The 21,521-nt window shown below is 39.7% G+C and overlaps 1 protein-coding gene and 1 pseudogene across 1 annotated transcript; one reads left to right on the top strand and one right to left on the bottom strand.

The window, feature by feature from the left end:
• Window positions 1-7,815: 7,815 nt before the first annotated feature.
• On the top strand, window positions 7,816-10,145 carry LOC146553096 (tripartite motif-containing protein 16-like). Its single transcript, XM_085255723.1, has one exon. It carries the CDS (start codon window positions 8,003-8,005, stop codon window positions 9,674-9,676), a length of 1,674 nt encoding a protein of 557 aa, XP_085111849.1. The 5' UTR covers window positions 7,816-8,002; the 3' UTR covers window positions 9,677-10,145.
• A 616-nt stretch (window positions 10,146-10,761) lies between these two features.
• LOC146553095 (uncharacterized) lies at window positions 10,762-11,678 on the bottom strand (annotated as a pseudogene).
• Between the last annotated feature and the right edge of the window lie 9,843 nt (window positions 11,679-21,521).

Below are 21,521 nucleotides of genomic sequence, written 5' to 3'. Positions count from 1 at the left end.
CAGCTGCTGTGTCTCATCTCTTATCAGACATTGGTTGGAACAGAGTTTTGTTGCTGACCATCTGACAAGAGGGTGAAGAAAAGCTTCAGGCTTCATTTGGACACTACGTTGGACAGAAGTCTCCACAAAAATGACTCAGAAACACAAATATTATTAATGAAAGTCCAAATGTCAAAAAGGGGTCATACATGATCCTGAGAAATGTCCTTGAACATTTGAACATGAGTCAGAGGGTTGTCAGGTTTCTACACTGCATCGTGGCATCAAGCCTGAGATGTCTGTGGAAACAAGTATGGAGGACACAAATGCACAGACGCAGTCGAGCTGTTTGCTGCTGATGAGGAAGGAAAATAGTCTGTTGGATATTAAAGCAGCATTTATTAGAGTAAGAACAGATACTTGTGTCCTTCATTTGATCCCCGTCAATTTACAGAAGACTTAAGGACCCTTTGACTTCTAACATACAGCTGCATGTTTACAATTTTATTATTGATTTATTTATTTCTAGCAAAGCGAGACTTTACTGATTAAAGTCATATAATCAGACATATTACTGTTACTTTCTGAAAAAGACTCACATAAAGCAGATTTATCACAAGCAAACATCAAGACACATCCTTCATGGCTTAAAGTTGCAGTGGGACTCTTTCGCCATCTGGTGGTTGTAACAGTTATGACAACTGTTCCTGCATATATGTCCCTCCTCAGTGTGAAGAAGACTGGACTCCAAGCTGCTCCTGCTGATCACTGCGTGTTCCTCCTGTGTCTAAAATCTATTTCCATTATGAATCAGGAAACTGTTTGCACCAATCATAAAGCCAATAAAATACGTCACACACTAAGAAATAACAAAAAGGAATTGTGCATTTCAAGGAGATTTTTCCCTCGTTTTTTGAAATCATAAGAATACAAACTAATGCAAGACTGTCATGTTTTCATAAGTTTGTAGAGACACTGTTCTGTTGTATTCTAGGACATCAGTCACTTTTTAAATGCATGCTACTCCTCATCATCATCAGCATCATCATCAGCACCCATGACCTCCTTTTAGTCTTTGTTTTGTTATTTTTCAGAGTTCAGGAGACGTTCTTATGGGATTTCCACAGTGTACAAGTACTGTTTAGAGCCTTTACCTAAAAGAAAAGAGTAAAGTACAAAGTAGATTTACTCACTGCAGGAAAATAATGCCTCAATCTGATATATTGTCTTATATGACAAACTGAAAGTGATGCATCAAAGTGTAAGCAGCATTTTCCTGTTACAGCTGGTCTAGATGGAACTGATCTGATCTCCTTTATGTGCAGGTAGATATCCAGTGGGTTTGCTAAGGGTCACAGATGAGGGGCTGTGTGAGATGTTTAATGGGAAAGGAAATAAAACCATTGTTCCAGACCTGCAGCTAAGATACTCGAGTATCTTCAAATATGAAGCTGAGTATTACTTCCATACTTTCCTCCACTGCTGATGACCTTGTTACCTGCTGCTCCCTGTTAATGATCAGCCTCAGTTCTGATAGTAAACTGTTGGCTCTCTGGGGGGAAGAAAGAAGTTTGTATTTGTTTAAGATACAATGAAATCATATTTTGACATATTGGAAGATGACATGGAGCTGAAAAAATACTACAGGTATAAATGAAACTACAGTTTATTTCTGTTATTTCCTGTGATAGTGTTTGTACACTCGCTCATGATAACTGTTCATTCAGCTGCTGTTTTTGTCTGCTGGACATCTTTAGCTTTCAGTAAGGATGCATTCATAGATCAGCACATCTTTTTGAACCACATTTCTTATGAGACTCAGAGTTTACATTTTGGAAATGTGGTGAGACCTGGGGTAGAAAGAGACTGAAGCCAGCTTCAACCTCGGCAGTTTTGTGTGTGTCTGAAGCAGAAAGATAAGAACTGTGTGGCCAACTCATCACACACATAATCCTGAATCAGAAAAACAGCATCAAGTGTTGTAATTGTTAAACACAGAAGTGTGATTTATATGTGGTTTTACTGATGGTTAACACAGTCGCACAAACACCTGAAACTGATCAAAATATAAAACAACATATTAAACATAAATATGTGCCAGTTACCAGAACTTATATGTGGTTTCACTGAGGTTTAATTATGCTCAGTTTATCAATACTCACTCATACAAAAGTTTGTTATGTTTTATTGATTATTTGGCTTTAGGTTTTCCAGTTTTCCAGCTGCTGCTGTTTAATGTTTGCCTGGGAAAAGAAATTCCAGTTAGTGTGGGAAGTTTGGTTAAGCTGGTGGAAAACAATACTGTTACACTGACCTTTTGGATAAGATTATCTTACTGTCACGGCGGGGTGCGCCGATGTATGTGGAAACAGGACCCAAAAGCAGATGATGACGAGGAATTGTAATGATTAACAGAAAAGTGAACCTTTATTGCGATGACGGCAGGGAATGAACCAAGAGACCAAAGCAAACAGGCAAAACACTAAGAAACAAAAACACTAAAGGTACTAAGACCAAAAAACTATAACTATGACTGCGGTGGAAAAATAACAGGCTATGACTATAACTGTAACTCTGGTGAGATAAACAGACGAACCAACAATGGCATGAAGAAAACAAAAGGCTTAAATACAGACATGAGGTGATCAGGGGAAGTGGCGACACATGGGGGAAAAACAGCTGACAGACATAAACCTAATGACAGGACCAGGAGAGGAAAGCTAAATACAATGAACAAAGAACACATGACATTGTCAGAATAAAACAGGAAATACTAAAACTAAAACATGAGAACACAAACTTAACAAACCTAATGCGTGATGAATAATACAAGAACCCAAAACATAGAAAACCAGAGGAACAATAAACAATAACTGCCCAAACTAAAGACAGATAGGAAATGACACAAAACTAATCACATAACAAAATGAGACAAATACAAACATGAACTCAGAGCGCTGGGTCAGAGACCCAGCCTGTGACACTTACCTGTGGTTTCTCTGATGTGCACGACAAAACAGTCTCCAGGCAGCTTGAGTGCCCATTTAAAGGTTCCTGGTGGTACCAAGTGATTGAAGAGAGGATTGAAAAGCCATATTAGTTTATTGTAGATTGTAGTCAGTTGGCCAAGCTTGTAATGAAAAACGGTTCATTACTCGAAGCTTTCATCACAGTCCTCTTTGGTGACATCTGGTGGACAAATATATGAAGAGCAGCTTGAGTCTGCAGCTTATAATGAACTGCTTCATTATGATTGCCCACTCTGCAGAGCTGACAGCTTGTGTTTGATGTCATGTGACAGTTCTGTGTGATATCGGGCTGATATGTTGCTTTGAACATGAATTTTTGGGAGGTGAAAAAATTATGTTATCATCAATCAATCATGTGGTCAGAAGAATCTGTGCTTACCTTGCAGGAATGTTTTAAATTTACAGATTGGGAAGGTTTTATTCAGTCTTGATGCTTTGGTGGATGTTAGCTCATATGCAGTTTTTTGTAAAGACATGATTATACCCCTTAAGCGTGCTAAAGTGTACCCTAACAATAAGCCATGGGTCACCAAATGCATCAAATCCTGTTAAAGGAAAAAGAGACAGGCTTTAAAAGAGGGGGCTGTTACTGACTTTCAGGCAGTCACCAAAGACTTGAAAATCGAGCTCTTGAAAGCAAAACAGATCTACAAAAACCTTCTTGAAAGCAAATTTGCTGCAAAAAATTTTGGGTCTGCCTGGACTTGTATGAAAACCATATCAGGGTTTCAAAATCCCCAGAGCAGCAGTCAGATCATTGTAGACGGTTTTAAGCCAGACAGAGATTTGAATATGCTTGATGCTCGTTTTAGTTCTTCTGAACTGAAACAGAAACTGAAAGATACTCAACACTTCATCACTGAACTCAGCGATGTCCAAAAGGCCTTTCATACAGTTAATGTGAACAAGAGCCAGGGCCCTGATAACATTAGTGCCGCCTAATTAAATCTTGTGCTAAAGAGCTCAGTCCTAAATTTCAGCTTATTTTCAATAAATCCTTTCAAATACAAAATGTGCCCTCGCTTTGGAAGGAAGCTGTCGTCGTTCATGTCCCTAAATCTAGTCGTCCAAACGTCCTGAATGACTTCAGGCCTGTTGCCTCACCTGAGTTGTCATGAAAGTCTTTGAAAAAATCCTCAGAAATGTGATTATGGAAGAGACTGAATATCAGCTGGATCCAATGCAATTTGCGTACAGGCCCAACAGAGGAGTGCAGGACGCGCTTTGGACTAAATCTGATTCTTAAACATGTAGAGAGTAAAGGGACTTTTGCAAGACTTCTTTTCATTGATTTTTCTTCAGCTTTTAATACAATACAGCCCCATATTTTAATGAAAAGACTTTTAGAAGAGTTTGAAATCAGGAAAAACCTGGTTTGCTGGATTTTAGATCTTTTAACTGACAGGTCACAAAGAGTGAGAATAAATGGGGTTCTGTCTGACCCAGTGTTCTCCTCCACAGCTTCTCCTCCAGGGTCTCTTATCGCCCTTATTATTCATTCTCTTTACAAACACGTGTCAGAGCAGATATGAAAACAGGGCCATCATTAAATTTACAGATGACTTTGTTATTGTCAGCTTACTGAAAGAGGGTGAAACTCACCACGGTCCAGTCATTGATGACTTTGTTCAGTGGTGGGAGGAGTCTTATCTCCAATTGAACATATCTAAAACAAAAGATATGGTTATTGATTTTAGGAAACAACTAAATGGGCACAGAGTCACTTTAATTAAAGGTCAGAAAATAGAGCAAGTGCAATCATATAAATATCTTGGGACCATAATCAATGAAAAACTGAACTTTTATTGCAAATCGGTCTGTAAAAAGGGTCACCAGTGCCTTTACTGCCTCAGGAAACTTGCTCATTTCCACATTGAGCGAAAGATTTGAACTTTGTTTTCTTGTTCTTTTATTGAGTCTGTTTTATCTTTTTGTTTGGTGCCATGGTTCAGTCAGACCTCTGTCACAGGGAAAAATTGACTGAATTAGTGAGTGAGATGGTCCAGTCGTCTGATAGATGAGTCACAGGCCTGTTTAGACTCCCTGTACTCTAAACAGGTACCACAGATGGCTTAATCAATCCTTAAAAATGGTTCCCATCCTCTACGGGGTGGATTTAGCTTCTTTCTTCAGGACGGAGGTTTCTAGTTCCAAGATGCAGGACAAAGCATTATAAAAACAGCTTTGTCCCTGCTGCTGTCACTGAACTCAATAAGAATTGTTTTTGATTTGATTCACTTTGTTTAATTAAAATATGTGTTTTGTCAGGTTTCATTAGGTGTGTGTGTTTGTGAAGGGAGGCCAAATGCTATCATTGTTCTGTAAAGCAAATTTACCTGTGGGTATAAATAAAGTAACCTTAACTTAAAGCTTATAGGAGGTTGTGAGGTCACTGCCTCCACCTGATTATGTAATTAACCAGCAGACTGGTACGTTTATATATAATATACTATAAGTTATATCATTATAATTATGTGTACATCATATTTCTTATGTACATTTTAGACCTGGGAGCAGAAATGCTGATGAACTGGTTTTTATTCAGGAACAGGCAGAGCGTCCTCTCTTCCTGGCTCCATGTCTATAATTATGTGACACACTGATTCGCTCTCACAAAATCACCAAAACACGGCAAAAATCCCACCAATGGTTCAATTCCTTATAAATCATTGAATCAGGTACTGAAGCAGTGACGTGCTGAATGAAGCTTCAGACGTCATTGATCACGTGACTCTGTTCAGTCAAACCAAGCCTCAGCACAGCGTTTCTGAAGCAGTGTGTTGATTTTTTGACACACGTGCCGGAGCTTCAGCTTCAAACGGGCCGTCACCATCAGAGTTGCTGGAACCATGTCCCACTACTGGCTACTCTGTTTTATTCTGTGTTAAGTTTTTGAATGTGAATTTTCTGTGTTAAGAATAACAAAGAAAATGTAATGAAGTGATTTTAAAGTTTAAACTTTGTGTTAAATCTTGTAAATCAGAGAGAGAGAGAGAGATGAGGTGTGGGTGGACATCAGATGATCAAATGTCAACAACCTGATTGGCCCAAGTGTGAAGATGTGACGTCCACTGAGGGAAGGGGGGAGAAAGGGTGAGCAGGTATAAAAGTGAGGTGAAGAAGAGATTCGGGGTTCTTCCCTTTTGTCCTCTGTGAGATGAGCAGTTCAGAAGTTTGGATCTAAGAGGTTCACAGTTAAAATTCCAGCAGAGACGCTAAAAGGAGAACCACAGTCCAACCTGTGAATGTTTTTAACCCTTTGTGAAACAACAAAGGCATAAATATGATCATATCAATATTATCTACTGGGTCAGACTCATAGGATCAGGGATTAGAACTCCTTTTATCAGAGAGATGAAATCTACTTCCTGTACAGGGTTTTTTTGTGGGCCTACCGATCGACAGAAACTAGAGTCAATAAAGAAACTGGACATTGGCTCAATGTGTGTGTGGCACAGGTAAACAAGGACTGAGCGCTGTGTAGTCCCACATAAAGTCAGACACCTGGTCACCCTAGGTGGACCATGGCATGGTCTATATGGAGGACACAGACACTGCTGAAAACATGACTCTGTCTGGTTTAGATGATCAAATGTCTTTACTTTAGGAGGCTGTGGCTCAGAGTACATTCACATAATGCCTTTGAATAAATGTAAAAAGCTTGTTTTGCTCCTGCTTTGATTTCTTTGTCCAGGTAGAAATTCTGCTTTTTGCCTCTAAAATCGGAAACAGTTTGAAACAAAGTTTGGCGCTCTAATCCTCTCTGTGTTTGTCCTTTGGTCAGATGGTGATATTGAATGAAATATTCCAGTATTCAGTAGCTCAGCAGCTTTGTAACATGTGGTTTTGCACACTGTTCAAACCTCAGATGTTTGTGTAAACAAGTGTGGAGGACACAAACTGACGGGGGGAGGAACGACATTTACTGTTGATGTGTCTGACATTTAGTCTCCATGAGTTCTCATGAGACTGAAGAACTCTGTGATCTCTAACATGCAGCTGTATGTTTTGAAATCATGTGTCTCATTCTCTGGACTTTACTAGACAACGAGTGAAGAACAGATAACGAATATCATCTTTAAAGTGATGAATAATAACTCTGCCTCTGTGTCTTCATAAAAAGATCGTACTTCTGAAAGGTCAGAGGGCAGCATCCACTCTGGGTTTACACAGTTTTGCAGCTTTAGCTCTTCTGAAGTTCAGCACCTGCTTTTTCAACCAATCAGAAGCCAGTATTGTAGAGAGTTCATATTTCTTTTCATGCAATTGAATAATTTTGAATGTTTAGGTGAATATTTATATTTAGAGTATTTTCTCGATCAGTGTCTTCAGTCCTGACCCTGAGTGCGTACATTTAAAAATAAAGTGATATAACTTCTTTTACATTACTGTGAACTTCTTGTACAGTTTGACAGCTGATTGTTGTCGTGTTTGTCGTCATATGAAGATCGTTTCCTAAAGAGGACTGAACAGTCATTTAGCCTCTGGCTCCATCCATGAATCTGATGTTTGCTGTATAATCTGTGCTGTTAATAGTGTAATGGAACATATAATTTGTACATATAATTTCATATGTAATTATGATGATCTTTACCCATTAAGATTTTAAATGAAACGATAAACAAAGGCCAAGAAAACTGAGTTAAACTCCTGAGTCTACTATATATTTGCACCATGAAGAAATGAATTGTTAAAGGTTAACTGGGTCAGACTTGTTACTGCATGCTGTAACCAAACATACCACACCCTGCATCATGTGATTGGCTCTTGGTCGCTCTGTAAGAATATTTCTTTAGTGCCTCCCTTCACAGATGTGTCTGTATCAGGATGGGTCTAAACAACATGGTGTAAATGCAGTTGCTGGTGAGCCTCATTTCCTGTAGGAGGTGAACAAGAGCAGAGATCTGTTTCCCTTCAGAGCACAGAGGTTGTTTCTGTTCAGAGGAAGTGAAACTGTCTGACAGTCACTGAGAGACGGTGAAACGGCACAGCACATGAATCAAATGGATCAAACAAAAATCTGCTGTTCAGTCTGTTTGGATCTACTGAAGGATCCGGTGACTATTCCCTGTGGACACAGCTACTGCATGAACTGTATTAAAAGCTTCTGGGATGAAGAGGAAAAGAAGAAAATCTACAGCTGCCCTCAGTGCAGACAGACTTTCACAGCGAGGCCTGTCCTGGTGAAAAGCACCATGTTAGCAGATTTAGTGGAGGAGCTGAAGAAGACTGGACTCCAAGCTGCTCCTGCTGATCACTGCTATGCTGGACCTGAAGATGTGGCCTGTGATGTCTGCACTGGAAGAAAAATGAAAGCCTTCAGGTCCTGTTTATTCTGTCTGGCATCTTACTGTGAGAAACACCTTCAGACTCATAATATTGTTGCAGCTTCATTAAAGAAACACAAGCTGGTGGAGCCCTCCAAGAAGCTCCAGGAGAAGATCTGCTCTCGTCATGATGAGGTGATGAAGATGTTCTGCCGTACTGATCAGCAGAGTATCTGTTATCTCTGCTCTGTGGATGAACATAAAGGCCACGACACAGTCTCAGCTGCAGCAGAAAGGACTGAGAGGCAGAGAGAGCTGGAGGTGAGTCGACAAAACATCCAGCAGAGAATCCAGGACAGAGAGAAAGATGTGAAGCTGCTTCAACAGGAGGTGGAGGCCATCAATCAGTCTGCTGATCAAACAGTGGAGCACAGTGAGAAGATCTTCACTGAGCTGATCCATCTCATCCAGAAAAGAAGCTCTGATGTGAAGCAGCAGATCAGATCCCAGCAGGAAACTGAAGTGAGTCGAGTCAAAGAGCTTCAGGAGAAGCTGGAGCAGGAGATCACTGAGCTGAAGAGGAAAGATGCTGAGCTGAAGCAGCTCTCACACACAGAGGATCACATCCAGTTTCTACACAACTACCCCTCACTGTCAGCACTCAGTGAGTCTACAGACTCATCCAGCATCAATATCCGTCCTCTGAGCTACTTTGAGGATGTGACAGCAGCTGTGTCAGAGGTCAGAGATAAACTACAGGACATTCTGAGAGAGGAATGGACAAACATCTCACTGACAGTCACTGAAGTGGATGTTTTACTGTCAGATCCACCAGAGCCAAAGACCAGAGCTGAATTCTTAAAATATTCATGTGAAATCACACTGGATCCAAACACAGCGTTCAAACGGCTGTTATTGTCAGAGGGGAACAGAAAAGTGCAAGCAGTGATTCAACAACAGTCTTATTCTGATCATCCAGACAGATTCACTGGATGGCGGCAGGTCCTGAGTAGAGAGAGTCTGACTGGACGTTGTTACTGGGAGGTGGAGTGGAGAGGGGGAAGAGTTTATGTAGCAGTCGCTTACAAGAATATCAGCAGAGCAGGGAGTGGGAATGAATGTTTGTTTGGACATAATGACAAATCTTGGTCATTAGATTGTGACAACAACAGTTTTACATTTTGGTACAACAACATCCAAACTCGTGTCTCAGGTCCTCGTTCCTCCAGAGTAGGAGTGTACCTGGATCACAGAGCAGGTATTTTGTCCTTCTACAGCGTCTCTGAAACCATGACTCTCCTCCACAGAGTCCAGACCACATTCACTCAGCCGCTCTATGCTGGACTGTTGATTTACTATAGTGGACTTGAAGATACTGCTGAGTTGATTAAAGTGAAATAGACTGAAGTCTTTCATATTGTGGGTTTAAATCTGTGTTTTAGTTTCATTTTATTTTCTCTCCATCATTTCTGCACAGAGATCAGCTGTCAGTCAAACATTATGGGTGGTACCTCCACATCTTCTAGTTGTTCTCTTGATGTTTCTGAGTTTTTAAAGGAGATCTTTCCTGTGACTGTTTATGGAGGCTATCACTGCTCATCATCATTTTGATTTACTAAAATATTTCTCCACATGAAAATGTAAACTTCTCTATCCTCTAAATGTTTCTGGAATATTTGTATTGAACAATGTCGACATTTCTCTTTATGAGTATGGCCGACCATGTGTGTGTGTGTGTGTTTGTGTTTGTCAAAATCATCAAACAAATGAGGAAAAACTGTGATTTTAATGAATGAATTCATATATTGTGTTGATGTTTTATTGTGTGAATAAACTGGAAGGTTTGACTATAAATCAAACTTTGAACAAAGTCTTTTCTTCTGTCTTCATTCCAGGATCTCACTCAAATCTGATGCAGAAAATATGAAACTAATCTGAGAGAATAACTGAAGCAGTTTTCCTCCTGAAGCATCACAAAGTTCAGAGTTCATGTTTAGATCAGAAGATTCAGCAGTCGCTCTGTGACCTTTCAACTTTCTTCACTAAAACAGCTTCATTACAGAGAAACAAGTCACATTTTCTTCATGTTCTTAAGTCCTTTCAAATGTTTTTAATGGTCCTTGAATGCAGCATCAGTGTCGCAGGTTTAAAAGGTCACTTTCTGTTGTGTTCAAAGATTTCCTTCAGATATGGTCTTTAATCAGTAAAGCCAGTGATACAGCAGTGTCATTAGCTGTGTTATTGGCACCAGGCTGTGTTTATGTATGTGTTTAAATCTGTCTGAGGATGTCTTCAGCATGAAATGATCATTTGCTCAGCTGCTGTGTCTCAAATGACTCCTACAGTCTTTGCTTATGTGACCAACTTTTAAACAACCAAAACAAATTCCCCTTTCCTTGATAAAAGTCAACTTATCCCGATGCATTTTAGCTTTAAACTGCTTACAATTCTCTAGTAAATGATTGCTGTGTGAACAAAACAAACAACTATGCAGAACAGTGGAATTTGTTCTGCTTCCAGTTGATTGAGTTTTGAGGTACGATTACTTGTGATTCAGATGCAGAATTTGTACCAGAGTAATCTCTTTCTGCCGGAACAAATGTATCAGCACAAGGCGCTTCTTGTACGTGCCCTCTTTCAAAATAAGAGTTCATTCCATCAGAACGCTCAGAGCTACAAACTGAGTTTATTTTTAAGACACGAAGCTTTGCCTTAGTTGCTGCCAACTCTGTTTCCAAGGATAATTTCTCCTTTTCTTTTCTCAGTTTTTCCTCTTGCGCTTCAATAGAATGTTTTTCTTTAATGCAGCGAGTCGCTCCATGAGCGCTGCCTTGTCAGCCGCAGCTTTAATGCGTGCGGAAGATGTTGATGAAATTCGACTTTGCTGTGACAATGTTTTCGAAGGTGGCTTTACACTTGAGATATTAGAGACACTGTCTTCAGGATTTATTTCATCCAAACTTTCAACAGCTTGATCATTAAGAGCAGTATTGCTTTGTTCAGTATACGGCTCGCCTGCTTCCTGCAACCAAACCTTTACTTTGTCCATAAAAACAGAGAATGCTGTCACCTTAGACTGAAAATGTGCGCTTTGCCTTTTCACTTCATCTTCTGGCAGTGGCAAACTTAAAAAGGATTCTTGCAAAGCGTTTGCATCTTGATAGCATTTAATAAACTTCCCAAATTCAGAAGACACTTCCTTAACGTTCTCATGTGAGGTCATTAAAGCAGAAATTTTCCCCATGTACTTAGATGCTTGCTTACACATTGAACTCCGCTTTTCTTGGCATGTCTTTATATACAAATCCAAACCTTTTGGCGTAAATTTGATGCTTCTTTTCTCTGCTTGCATCTGAGTGTCATCCTCTTGTTTACTCTCTTGTTTACTCTTAATATCCGACATTTTTATTGTCCTCTTGGATTATTTCAAACATTATAAAGATGCACAGCACACTGAGAATCCATAGCATAAAGCGCAAACATGATTGCACCGAACAAACATTTCCACGGAGGGCGTTGGCATGTTTCAATTAGTGATCCTATTATGCACAAATTTAGTACATCAAAACTCAGTTCATCAGTCTTTGTAGTGAAATAATGTCTTTAAACTCCAATAGCTTCACCGTTTTCCTTTACGGCTTAAACAATATTGTCACTCACCAGCTTTGATGAACGAGTGACATGTTGATCCAGGCTTCAACATCAAATCCGTCTGGAGTACTTACAGACGATCCAGTAACTTTTATTCGAGTTCGACGGTGATCCTTGAAATCCATATATCCAACATATCCATTAATGAAGGATTATTCCTTTGTCCACGGGCAGGTTTTTTACTTTTTGTAGTGGCAATTCCTTTTGTTTGACAAACCAAACATCCCACAATTAAAAGTCCACAAGCCACTGCTGCACTGAGATAATATTTCGTACGCAGGCAAAAGAAGTCCACTGTCCAAACTTTAAAGTTGCGTTTTTATGGTTTATTTTATCCAGTTTGGCAAGCAATAACAAGATCCATTTTTAGTTACGTCCTGCTGCTTCTCCTGCTCTAGTAAAAAACCATAGGCTCACCCCAGTGCATGCTGGTCCTATACCAGTCTCTTTATTTATAGAAACAAAATGGCCCTACAGCTTTTACTGACTAATTTAACAAGGTAACATCAAACAAACAAAACATTGAAACAAATATTAACCTACAAATAAACTTGTAAATAAACCCCAAAATATAAGTAAACTAACAACAAACTTTAACTAATTTCAAAATAATAAAAAAATAAGAACAAATAGCTCCAACAGAAGTTATTGGTGCAGACTGAAGGTTCTGTAAACTACTCAGTCATAGAATGATTACGATATTGAACTAAAACAAATGCCTGAATCCTAAATTATGAATATATCCTATTGTGGTGATCTAAAATGTAACACTAAATGTGATTAAAACACTAAAACTCTGGACTCCGGGGCTGAACGACCGCGGGGCTCACCAGCCCGAGGAAAACACAAAATACACATGACTCCGTGAGAAAGACAATTCATTCTTGAATGAAGACGTTGATCAGACACATTTAAAATGTAGCCAATTGTGTTTATTATTAAATTATTAAGGAAATAGAAAAGCGGGGGAATAGAAAAGGGGGAGGGGTGGGGGGTAAAGAAGAGGGTAAAGGAAAGGGATAGAAAGGAGGAAAGAGAGGAGAGAGAACCCCAACTATGCCCTCTGAGCAAGCACTGGGTGCGACAGTGGATAGGAACAACTCCCTTTAAAGGAAGAAACCTATGACAGAACCAGGCTCTAGAGGGGCCAGTCAACTGTCGGGACTGGTTGGGGGGTGAGGGTGAAAGAGAAAGGGGGGGGGGCAGGTGTTAGGAGTTAAGGTGAAAATTACGATGCAACGGTGGAGGAGGAAGACGGGGTGACATCAGCAGAAGGAAAAGTAGAAAAAGTAGAAAAAGCAGGAGTGCTCTTTCTCCAGAAGAAGCGGAAGCGTTTTTTCTTCTTTTCCGTGATCTTTTCCACGAGCACTCTTTTCTCTAGGATGAGGGTTCGTAACTCATCAATTGTTTGTGTGTTTTCCTTCTCAAGTTTCCTGCATGTTGTCTCCACTTCTTCTAATTTGGCTTGTTTTTCTTCCAGCCTTTCTTTCAGTTCTTTACATTTGGCCTCCTGCATAAGCTTTGCCTCGTGCATCTCTGTATAACTGTGTTGTAATTTGTTGTGTGCGTCTTGTAGCTGCTGACTTCTCTCGAGTTCTTGAAGTGTACACTGCAGGTCTTTGTTTGTTTTCTCTACTTGCTGCTTTAACATCTGCACCTCAGTGTTTTTGCACTTCAAATTGTTGGAAAGTTTCTCCAGTTCTGTGTTTTTTCTCAGCATGTCACTGAGCTTACTCTGCATCTCTGAGCATTGTTTTTGCACTTTTTTCTTTTCCCCCTCCAGCTCAGTTGTTTTGGAGTTCAGTTGGTTATAACAGTCTTGCAGTTGTTGGTTTTTCCTCTCAAAGTCCTGGAGAATTTGTTTATCTTCTTTCTGCTTTATTTCCCATTGTTCTTTGTCTTGTAGGAAATCCTTATTTCTTTGCACTGTTTTATCAAGCTTTATTTTCAGCGCGGTGTATTTTTCCTCCACGCCTTCAAGCTTGGAGTCCGTTTCTTTCTGTTTAATTTCTAGTTGCTTTTTTTCTTGAAGCAACTCTTTATTTTTGTTCAGTGTTTTATCAAGCTTCGCCTGAAGTCCTTTGTACTTTCCCTCCATGCCTTGCAGTTTGCGCTGCTTTATGTCCATTTGTTCTTTTTCTTGGAGGAGTTCTTGATTTTTTTGCAGAGCTTCATCAAGCTTTATTTGCAAGGCTTCCTTGTGTTTCTCGCTGTCCTGAAGCTTGCAATCCATATCTTCCTTTTTCATGGTCTGTTGCGCTTTCTTTCGAAGAAACTCAACCCTTCCTTTCAGCACTTTTTCATTTATCTCAGTGCCTTGGAGTTTTATGACCAGTTGTTTCTTCTCTTGGAGGAGTTCTTGATTTTTTTGCAGAGCTTCATCCAGCTTTACTTGCAGCTCCTGAATCTTTTTTTCCCTCTCTTTCTCGTTTTTCTTCTGTTGGAGGATTTCTTCTGTTGGTTTTTCTTGTACTTTATTAAGCTTTGCTTGGAGCTCAAAGATCCTTCCCCGCATGTCTAGGAGTTCCATTTCTTTCTCCTTTATAATATCTTCCTTATCGAGAAGCTGTCTGAACAGTTTATCTGCTTCAGCGGTCCTTCTCTCACAGTGCTCTCTCAGTAAGATAATCTCTGTTCGTTGTTTAAAAAAACTTTCCCAGATGTAATTGGTGTACTCTGGCTGGGGCGGGTGTCGCGTATTGTGATTGTTCATGAGATTTTCCTCATGCATTTCTTCCAAGCACATCTTCTGCAGTTGCGTATCGTCTTCTCGATTGCAAAGAGGAGCGCTGGGCTTTACGTTTTCTCTTTTTTTCTGCTTTCTTGGAGACATGTTGGAATCTGTTAACAGTGACTCTGAAAAGGATCCAAAAAGGGCTTCTCTGGCGAACGTTCGTTTGAATGCTGCAAACATAAATGCTGCGAATAACGGACTAAAAGTTCTTGCGTCTCACCCCTATTTATAGGTTTTAGGATCAAAGGATCGAAGGATCACAGTGGTGGTAAGATTCTAAATGTGTGTGACATCACAGTTCCGTAAGCCAATGAGGTTGTCACATGACATTTGTGAGAGGCATTCCTTACTTGGACAAATTATCAATAAGCTTTCAATACCAGTAACAATGGTGACAGTATAATTGACAATTATGTGTCCAGTATGTTGGCTGATTTGCTTTTACTTTTTGCATATGAAAATAAAAGCTGGGCTGATTTTAACACCATTACAAGAAGTGTTGTTAATTATTCTTTTTGAATCCTAATCAGGTTACCACAAATTGTCTTTTAATTTAGTAGAACTTGAAATGTTTGTCAGTGGATAAACAATTCATAATGCAAAGTCAGAAACATCAAGTTATTCTTAGTACTGCATACTTGCAATACATAAGTTGTCCTAACAGTCATGTAGGGCATCTGTAGTTCAGGGGGTCGGGAAGCTCATCTTGTAACTGGATGTAATATTAGCAGACAGAGGGTTTGATGTTGCAGAATCTTTGGAGTTGTACCATGCTGAATTGAAGAGCCCAACTTTCACCAAAGGAAAGAACTAACTGGCCCCTAGATTGCCCAATCAAATCTCTTAATGCCACCAGCCCTCCCCTACCTTCACTGTGTGCTCAGCTTGTAGAAAAGAGTTGAGTGTGGAAGAAATGGCAAAAATGTGGAGCTGAAAAGCTAAGAGAGAAAAAGAAATTATATATAAATCAACGTGTCAAATTAATGGACATGTTAGTTATTGGAGTTCTGGCTGCATTTTATATATCTATATTGTGTCCTTTTTATAATAAATAATAAAAAAAACATTATTTATCCTCACTGTATGAACATTGTTGGAGTCCTTGAAGTCTCGTCATGTTGAAGTTACTCATGTGATGTGATGTTGTTATAATGATCCAGCTGGTGTGCAGCCATCATATTAGAGTTCTCTTTCTTCTTCTGATTTTATACAATTTTTCTGTGATGGTGTCACATTTACAGTGGTCGCAACAATTGCACCTATAGGACCCTGAAAAACTGGTGCACAGACTTCAGAGTCTAATAAGTGTCACCACTGTAACCACTGCATAATGCAAACCATGACACGAGTTTAGTCTTGGTGTGAAACTCATTTTGGTTCATAGACACCAATCTGACCTTAAGTGGAACAGACCCATAAAACTAATGCGTAATAAATCTGTTAATAAATAAATCGAAATTCTCCCATCATCATTCTTTGGTAGGAAGTCATAAATAGGAGTTAAATTCAGACTCTGCACGGCTGGCTTCTCCTGTAACCCTGCATGTTTCTAAGGTTTGTTTTCTTTCTTTTTTTCTTGTTGTTCTTGTGCTTTTTGTCCTCGGGTGAGGTTTGAAGTGTCTGTGTGGTGCAGCTGGTCTGGTCTGTCCAGGCTGCACCACACAGACACTTCCAATCACCACACATCAAAGTACAAAGCGTATGACGTCATCACATTCTGTGTTAGGAAGTCACATTTAGGAGTTAAATTCATTGTTCATCATACTCAAGAAATCTTTCTGTTATCTTGATTAACTTATCCCAACATTGTCAATCAGACTAAGTGATCACATGACGCTAGTTATCAATCTATGAGGTAAACCAGGGTTTCCCATTTTAGCTACTAGCCTGTTTACATGAAAGGGGTGGCGTTGGGGGCATCTGACCAATCACATAGAGAGCAGCAGAACAGCTGACTTTACAAAGAAAGATAAAACTATAAACATGAAAAGGTTAAACACTTGTATTAATAAAGTTCAAATAGGAACTAAAAGTTCTTTTGCTGAGCTCTGTTGATGTTTACCAGTCTGGGAGAAAATACAAGCATAAATACAAAAATGGCCGTGGATATACTGGGAAAAGCATGTCGAATGATGAGCAGTGATACAGGAGACCAAGAGGAATTGCTCAGATAAGATTAAATGCTGTCATGGACGAGGACATGCTAGGGACAAGCGTTGCAGACAAAAGAAAAAACGAGATTAATGTTTATAGAGGAATTGAAAATGTTGTGAAATTGTTCTGCAGACAAATGGGAAAAGTCAAAGAATGAAGTCGAATTTAAGAATCTAAACTGATTAGACTACTGATGCTCATCAATGGAAAGATCCTCCCACTATCCATGGCACAGCAGTCCAAAGGGATCTTTCAGGTACTTGTTGTAAAGCAGTTTTCCAGAGAACTGATTGGTAGCTAAGTGGTGATTTCATACTTGTTGATCCGTAATCTCAAACACAACCTGCTCTGAGGCAGGTTTGCTCTACAGTTTAAGTCACTATGGTGATATACTCCAGTAAGAAGTGAGCTACCTTCATAGTACCTCTGTACTCATACCTGTGTGTTTCTTTGGCATTGCTTGTAGATATGTTTTAAAATGCAGCTGCAGTGCATTTTAAAACCTTAAGGAAGCTGTTATTGATATGGTGTAGATTAGCCAACAGATTTCTTTTCTTTTTTTATCTGATGGACACAATGCAGTGTAGTAGCCCTGCCCCTCGTTATGGTTTGTTCTTCATCATTCACTCACTGTGCGTCGATATGCTGGATGTCTCCACAAACAGTTCTCTGCATGCAGATGCAGTTTTTCTTCATTTGGAGCTTTGTGGGAGCTGAGTTCTGTTTACAGAGATGTTAATGGTCCTGTATGTGACCTGTCACATTTTATTTATTAAACAGACCACCTTGCAGTGTAGCTTCCACGTTAGCTGAGGTTTGTTTTATTATTTGTTTTTGCTTGTTTTTTATTATTCTTGCTGATGATTTGTATTATCTAAATGTAAGGTTCATTCATATCAGTTTGCTTATTTAATTTAATACAGGTTTTTTTTGCCTTTATCTTTGTCTCCATAACTGATAGTCTCTTATATCAGTTTCTGCTCATAAGGTTACTTTAACATTTGAGGCCACGTTATGATTGGTTTAGGTGGCAGCACAAGCAGCTTTACTTCCATAAAATTTTTTTTTTTTTTTAAATAACATCTGAAGTAATTTAATGAGGAATGAGTCATCCAGTTCAGCTCTGGTATTATGATAATATAATATGTGCTTCAGTCTTAAACAAGCACAGAATTTAATGAGCTGCTTCTTCCCGACTCCCTGATTTCTGCACAGCTGGATTATTGTACCAAAGAAACTGTTTCTGTAATATTTCTGTGAAATAAAGTAATCCACTAAAACCCAGTGAGTGTTGGTTAGCTAAGATTTGTTTTTGTTCTTGATGGAATCGAAACACTCAGAAACGTCATTAATATTCGCTTGTCCTGCTGCAGACTTTTCTATCCAATCTAACAGTGAGAGCGAGCATGTGGTGCCCCACCCACTGGCTACAGGCCACATATTTCTGCAGATAAAGGCACCACCGTATTTGCCTTTATTCCGATGAAATGTCCTCTAAAGGACGCCCACACAATTGATGAGAAGTCAGAGGCCAGATGCCGATATTGTAATTCCATTAGAAAAAAGGCTGCACTTAAGTAGGGAAGATATGTGTAGGCTTTTAAGGCCATTGCAGTCCCAAATGGAGGCAGATGGGGTATGTGAAGTTCAATATCTGTGGGCTGAGCACCCTGATACCACAACTCAAGATTTCTGTTTCTGCGTTATCAAAGGTAGCCGGTCAGAATATTCTGGATAATCCTTCATAATTGATCAGAATTTGCCAAATAGACTTAACATGGTGTTAAGTCTGTCACATCATTTATGAAAGTCAAAGGTTAAAGTGTGATTTTCATCAAGAAGAACTTGAAAAGAGAAACTACATGACTATGACTCGACATTAGGCACAGACAGGAATGCTCAAGCGGTATTAGCTGTTTGAAGGTACATTAGGAAAATGTTGAACGTAGTGCACAACAAGCACCTTATTTCCTCCACAGAAGGTTGATAATTAACCTTTAACCTCCGTCACTGTGATGTGTGAATACTTCTGCTACTTTACGAACTATTGTAATCATAAAACACTTTTAAAATCTGTATACTCCAATGATTTAAAAACAATAATACAGCAAACATTTAAAACCAATCTCATGACCAAGGGCGCTGCTGGCTTCAGGACCATGCAATAATCCATGTGTGGTTTGTATTTGTATTATAATACAGTCTGTAAGAAAGCCTTTTGTTATATTATTGAGAATATTGATCAACTAATTGTGATGGTGATGGTGCTCATCCGTCTTTTATCAGTCACTGCATTTTAACACAGTTTGCTCACCGTACATTCCAGTTTCTGGTCTCTGAAACCAGTCAGACCTGAGCTCCTGGGGGCCTCCCTCAGGTGAATGGTGGTTTTTAAACTTCGTACCACTTACAAAACTTCCCCAGCAGAACAATTGGTTTCAGGTTTATTCCTGTAAAGAGTTTGTACATGGTAGATAGTTGTTGTTGTTTTTTAAATATCGGACACATAATCGGGAAAACACAAAAGGGAAACATTTGTCTTCTTTCTTTTTCATTTTCCCAGCACTAGTTTATTACATCACAGCTTAAAACACCGATTCCAGTATTGAACTAGTTATACATCATTTCCATCCCTTCTTCTTACTGTGTTGAGCCATCAGAGATGCTTCATATTTCCATGTTTTACAGGATTGTCTGCCTGGAGTCTGTCGTCATTGTGCTTAAATAGTAGTTTTGACTTATCATGTAAATGTCAGGATAGGCAGCATCTTCTTTAACTAGTTCAAGCTGCCAAAATAAATACAGAATTAAATTTTAATCCTTATAAAAGGCTGAAAATAATTGTTCTGAATCCAAAACAGTTAGATGTAGTTTGTTAATTTCCCTCGTTTTGTTATTACCCTAGAGTAGCTTTGGTGTATCTTTTCTCTCTCAGTTAATATTTATTATAAACCCCAGTGGAGGACTCCCTCAGGTGTCGGTGCGTTGGTGGTTCTTTGTGTCTGGGGATGGGCGTCCGGGTACACACCGGCTCACTCCTTGGCGGCCGCTTATCGGGGCCTGGAACCTGGGACTCGCTCGGGCCACTTCGGAGGTGGGGTGCCCCGGCCTCTCGGCCCGGGGCTCGGTCACTCAGGCACAGCTGGCTGCCGGCGGAGCTCACGGGCGCGTCACTGCAACTCACAAACTATCGCTTCTGCTCCGCGGCTGCTGAGTGAGCCCTCACCTGGGACTCTCCTCAGCTCTTACTGGGACAGTGGCGCGGCTGCCCCTCTGTTGGTCTTCCTTGGTCTCTTGTGTTCTGGGGGCCTCTGGATGTCTGGAGTTTTGATCTCCTCCATACCTGCTTCATACCCTGGAGGACGGGGCTGTGGCTCCCCACACTCCCTAGCAGATCGTTACATGGAGAAACCTTTGGAATGCAAGCATGCTGATCCACACAGGTGTACACACGGGTATTCACAGACGCGGACTACAGCTTTCTTGGCTGCTGCCTCAAAGCACATTGTGCGCTGTCTATCTTGCGTGCTGCACAATATCGTTTATTATTTAGTATCTACTGATATCTACTGCTTAATTAATGGATTAATGAAGTATTCTGATTCTGATTTACCCATTAAGATTTTAAATGAAACGATAAACAAAGGCCAAGAAAACTGAGTTAAACTCCTGAGTCTACTATATATTTGCACCATGAAGAAATGAATTGTTTGCACCAGTAATAAATAATCAAATATATCAAATTATCATCAATATTTAAATAAAAGCAAGCATTGCACCAAACAAAACAACAATTCAACAGACAGTTCTATAAAACTGTGGATGATTCAAAGTGCTGCTATAACTGCACAACAAAACTGCAGTGAGAAAAGCTTTGGATGTTCCGTTTAGTTATAATGACAGTTAAACAACTAAAATACTCGATTAAGTAGGTGAGAAAAAGTTACATTTACTGGATCAGTTTACAGTTTTTCTCAGTCGCTTTGGTGCGTTTCTCAGATCAGAATTGAAATTCTCATAACTATTAGTTCAACCTCCACAACACTCAGTCATTTGTGCACATCATAGTAGCAATTTCTCCTCTCTCTGAACAAACTGCAAATGATTTTGGACATGAATCAGTTGCTTCCATACATTTCCCTGCTGCTTTCTGACATTTCCATTTGCTTATGTCATGTCAGTCGAAAGTAATCATACCTATGGATGCTGAATAGTCGTTCCCAATAAAACTAATAGTCATACATCCATTGCTTGAGTCATCACACACAAAATTGTTGAACTAGTTATCACATGCCAAATATTGGCCATCTGTCAAGCAAATCCTATACCTTTCTGTATCATTTTTCCTGGAAATGTCTCCGAAATTGAACAATTGATCTCAGGTGAATTACAGCTGTCACTCATGAGGAGGCGTGTGAAAGTTTAGTTGTAACCAATGACAAACAACTTGTTCACTGTCAATTATGGATGAATCCTGTGAATCCCCAATTGGCAAGCATATATAAACTGCGCAGGAGCTAGTGTGTACCATTTCTACACTTCTGTGACACAAAATGGAAGGTCAGCACCGTGGAAGAGGGGTGAGGATGCGGGGAGGAAGGGGAAGGGGAAGAGGGAGAAGAGGCAGATATAGGCGGATTCCTAATGAAATAAGGGCTACAATTGTGGACCATGTTGTCAATCACGGCCTCACCATGGAGGAGGCTG

This window comes from Mchenga conophoros, linkage group LG18 (assembly GCF_057382185.1).
Source record: "Mchenga conophoros isolate Kocher_MC1m ecotype Shallow Benthic linkage group LG18, M_conophoros_male_GT1.1, whole genome shotgun sequence".
In the NCBI taxonomy this organism is placed as follows: Eukaryota; Metazoa; Chordata; class Actinopteri; order Cichliformes; family Cichlidae; genus Mchenga; species Mchenga conophoros.
The sequence above is the reverse complement of the archived record's forward strand: the minus strand, read 5'-3'. Positions and strand labels throughout refer to the sequence as shown.

Excerpts from the sequence above, each read along its gene's own strand:
- LOC146553096 (XM_085255723.1), top strand. The coding sequence starts at position 8,003 with ATGAATCAAATGGATCAAACAAAAATCTGCTGTTCAGTCTGTTTGGAT.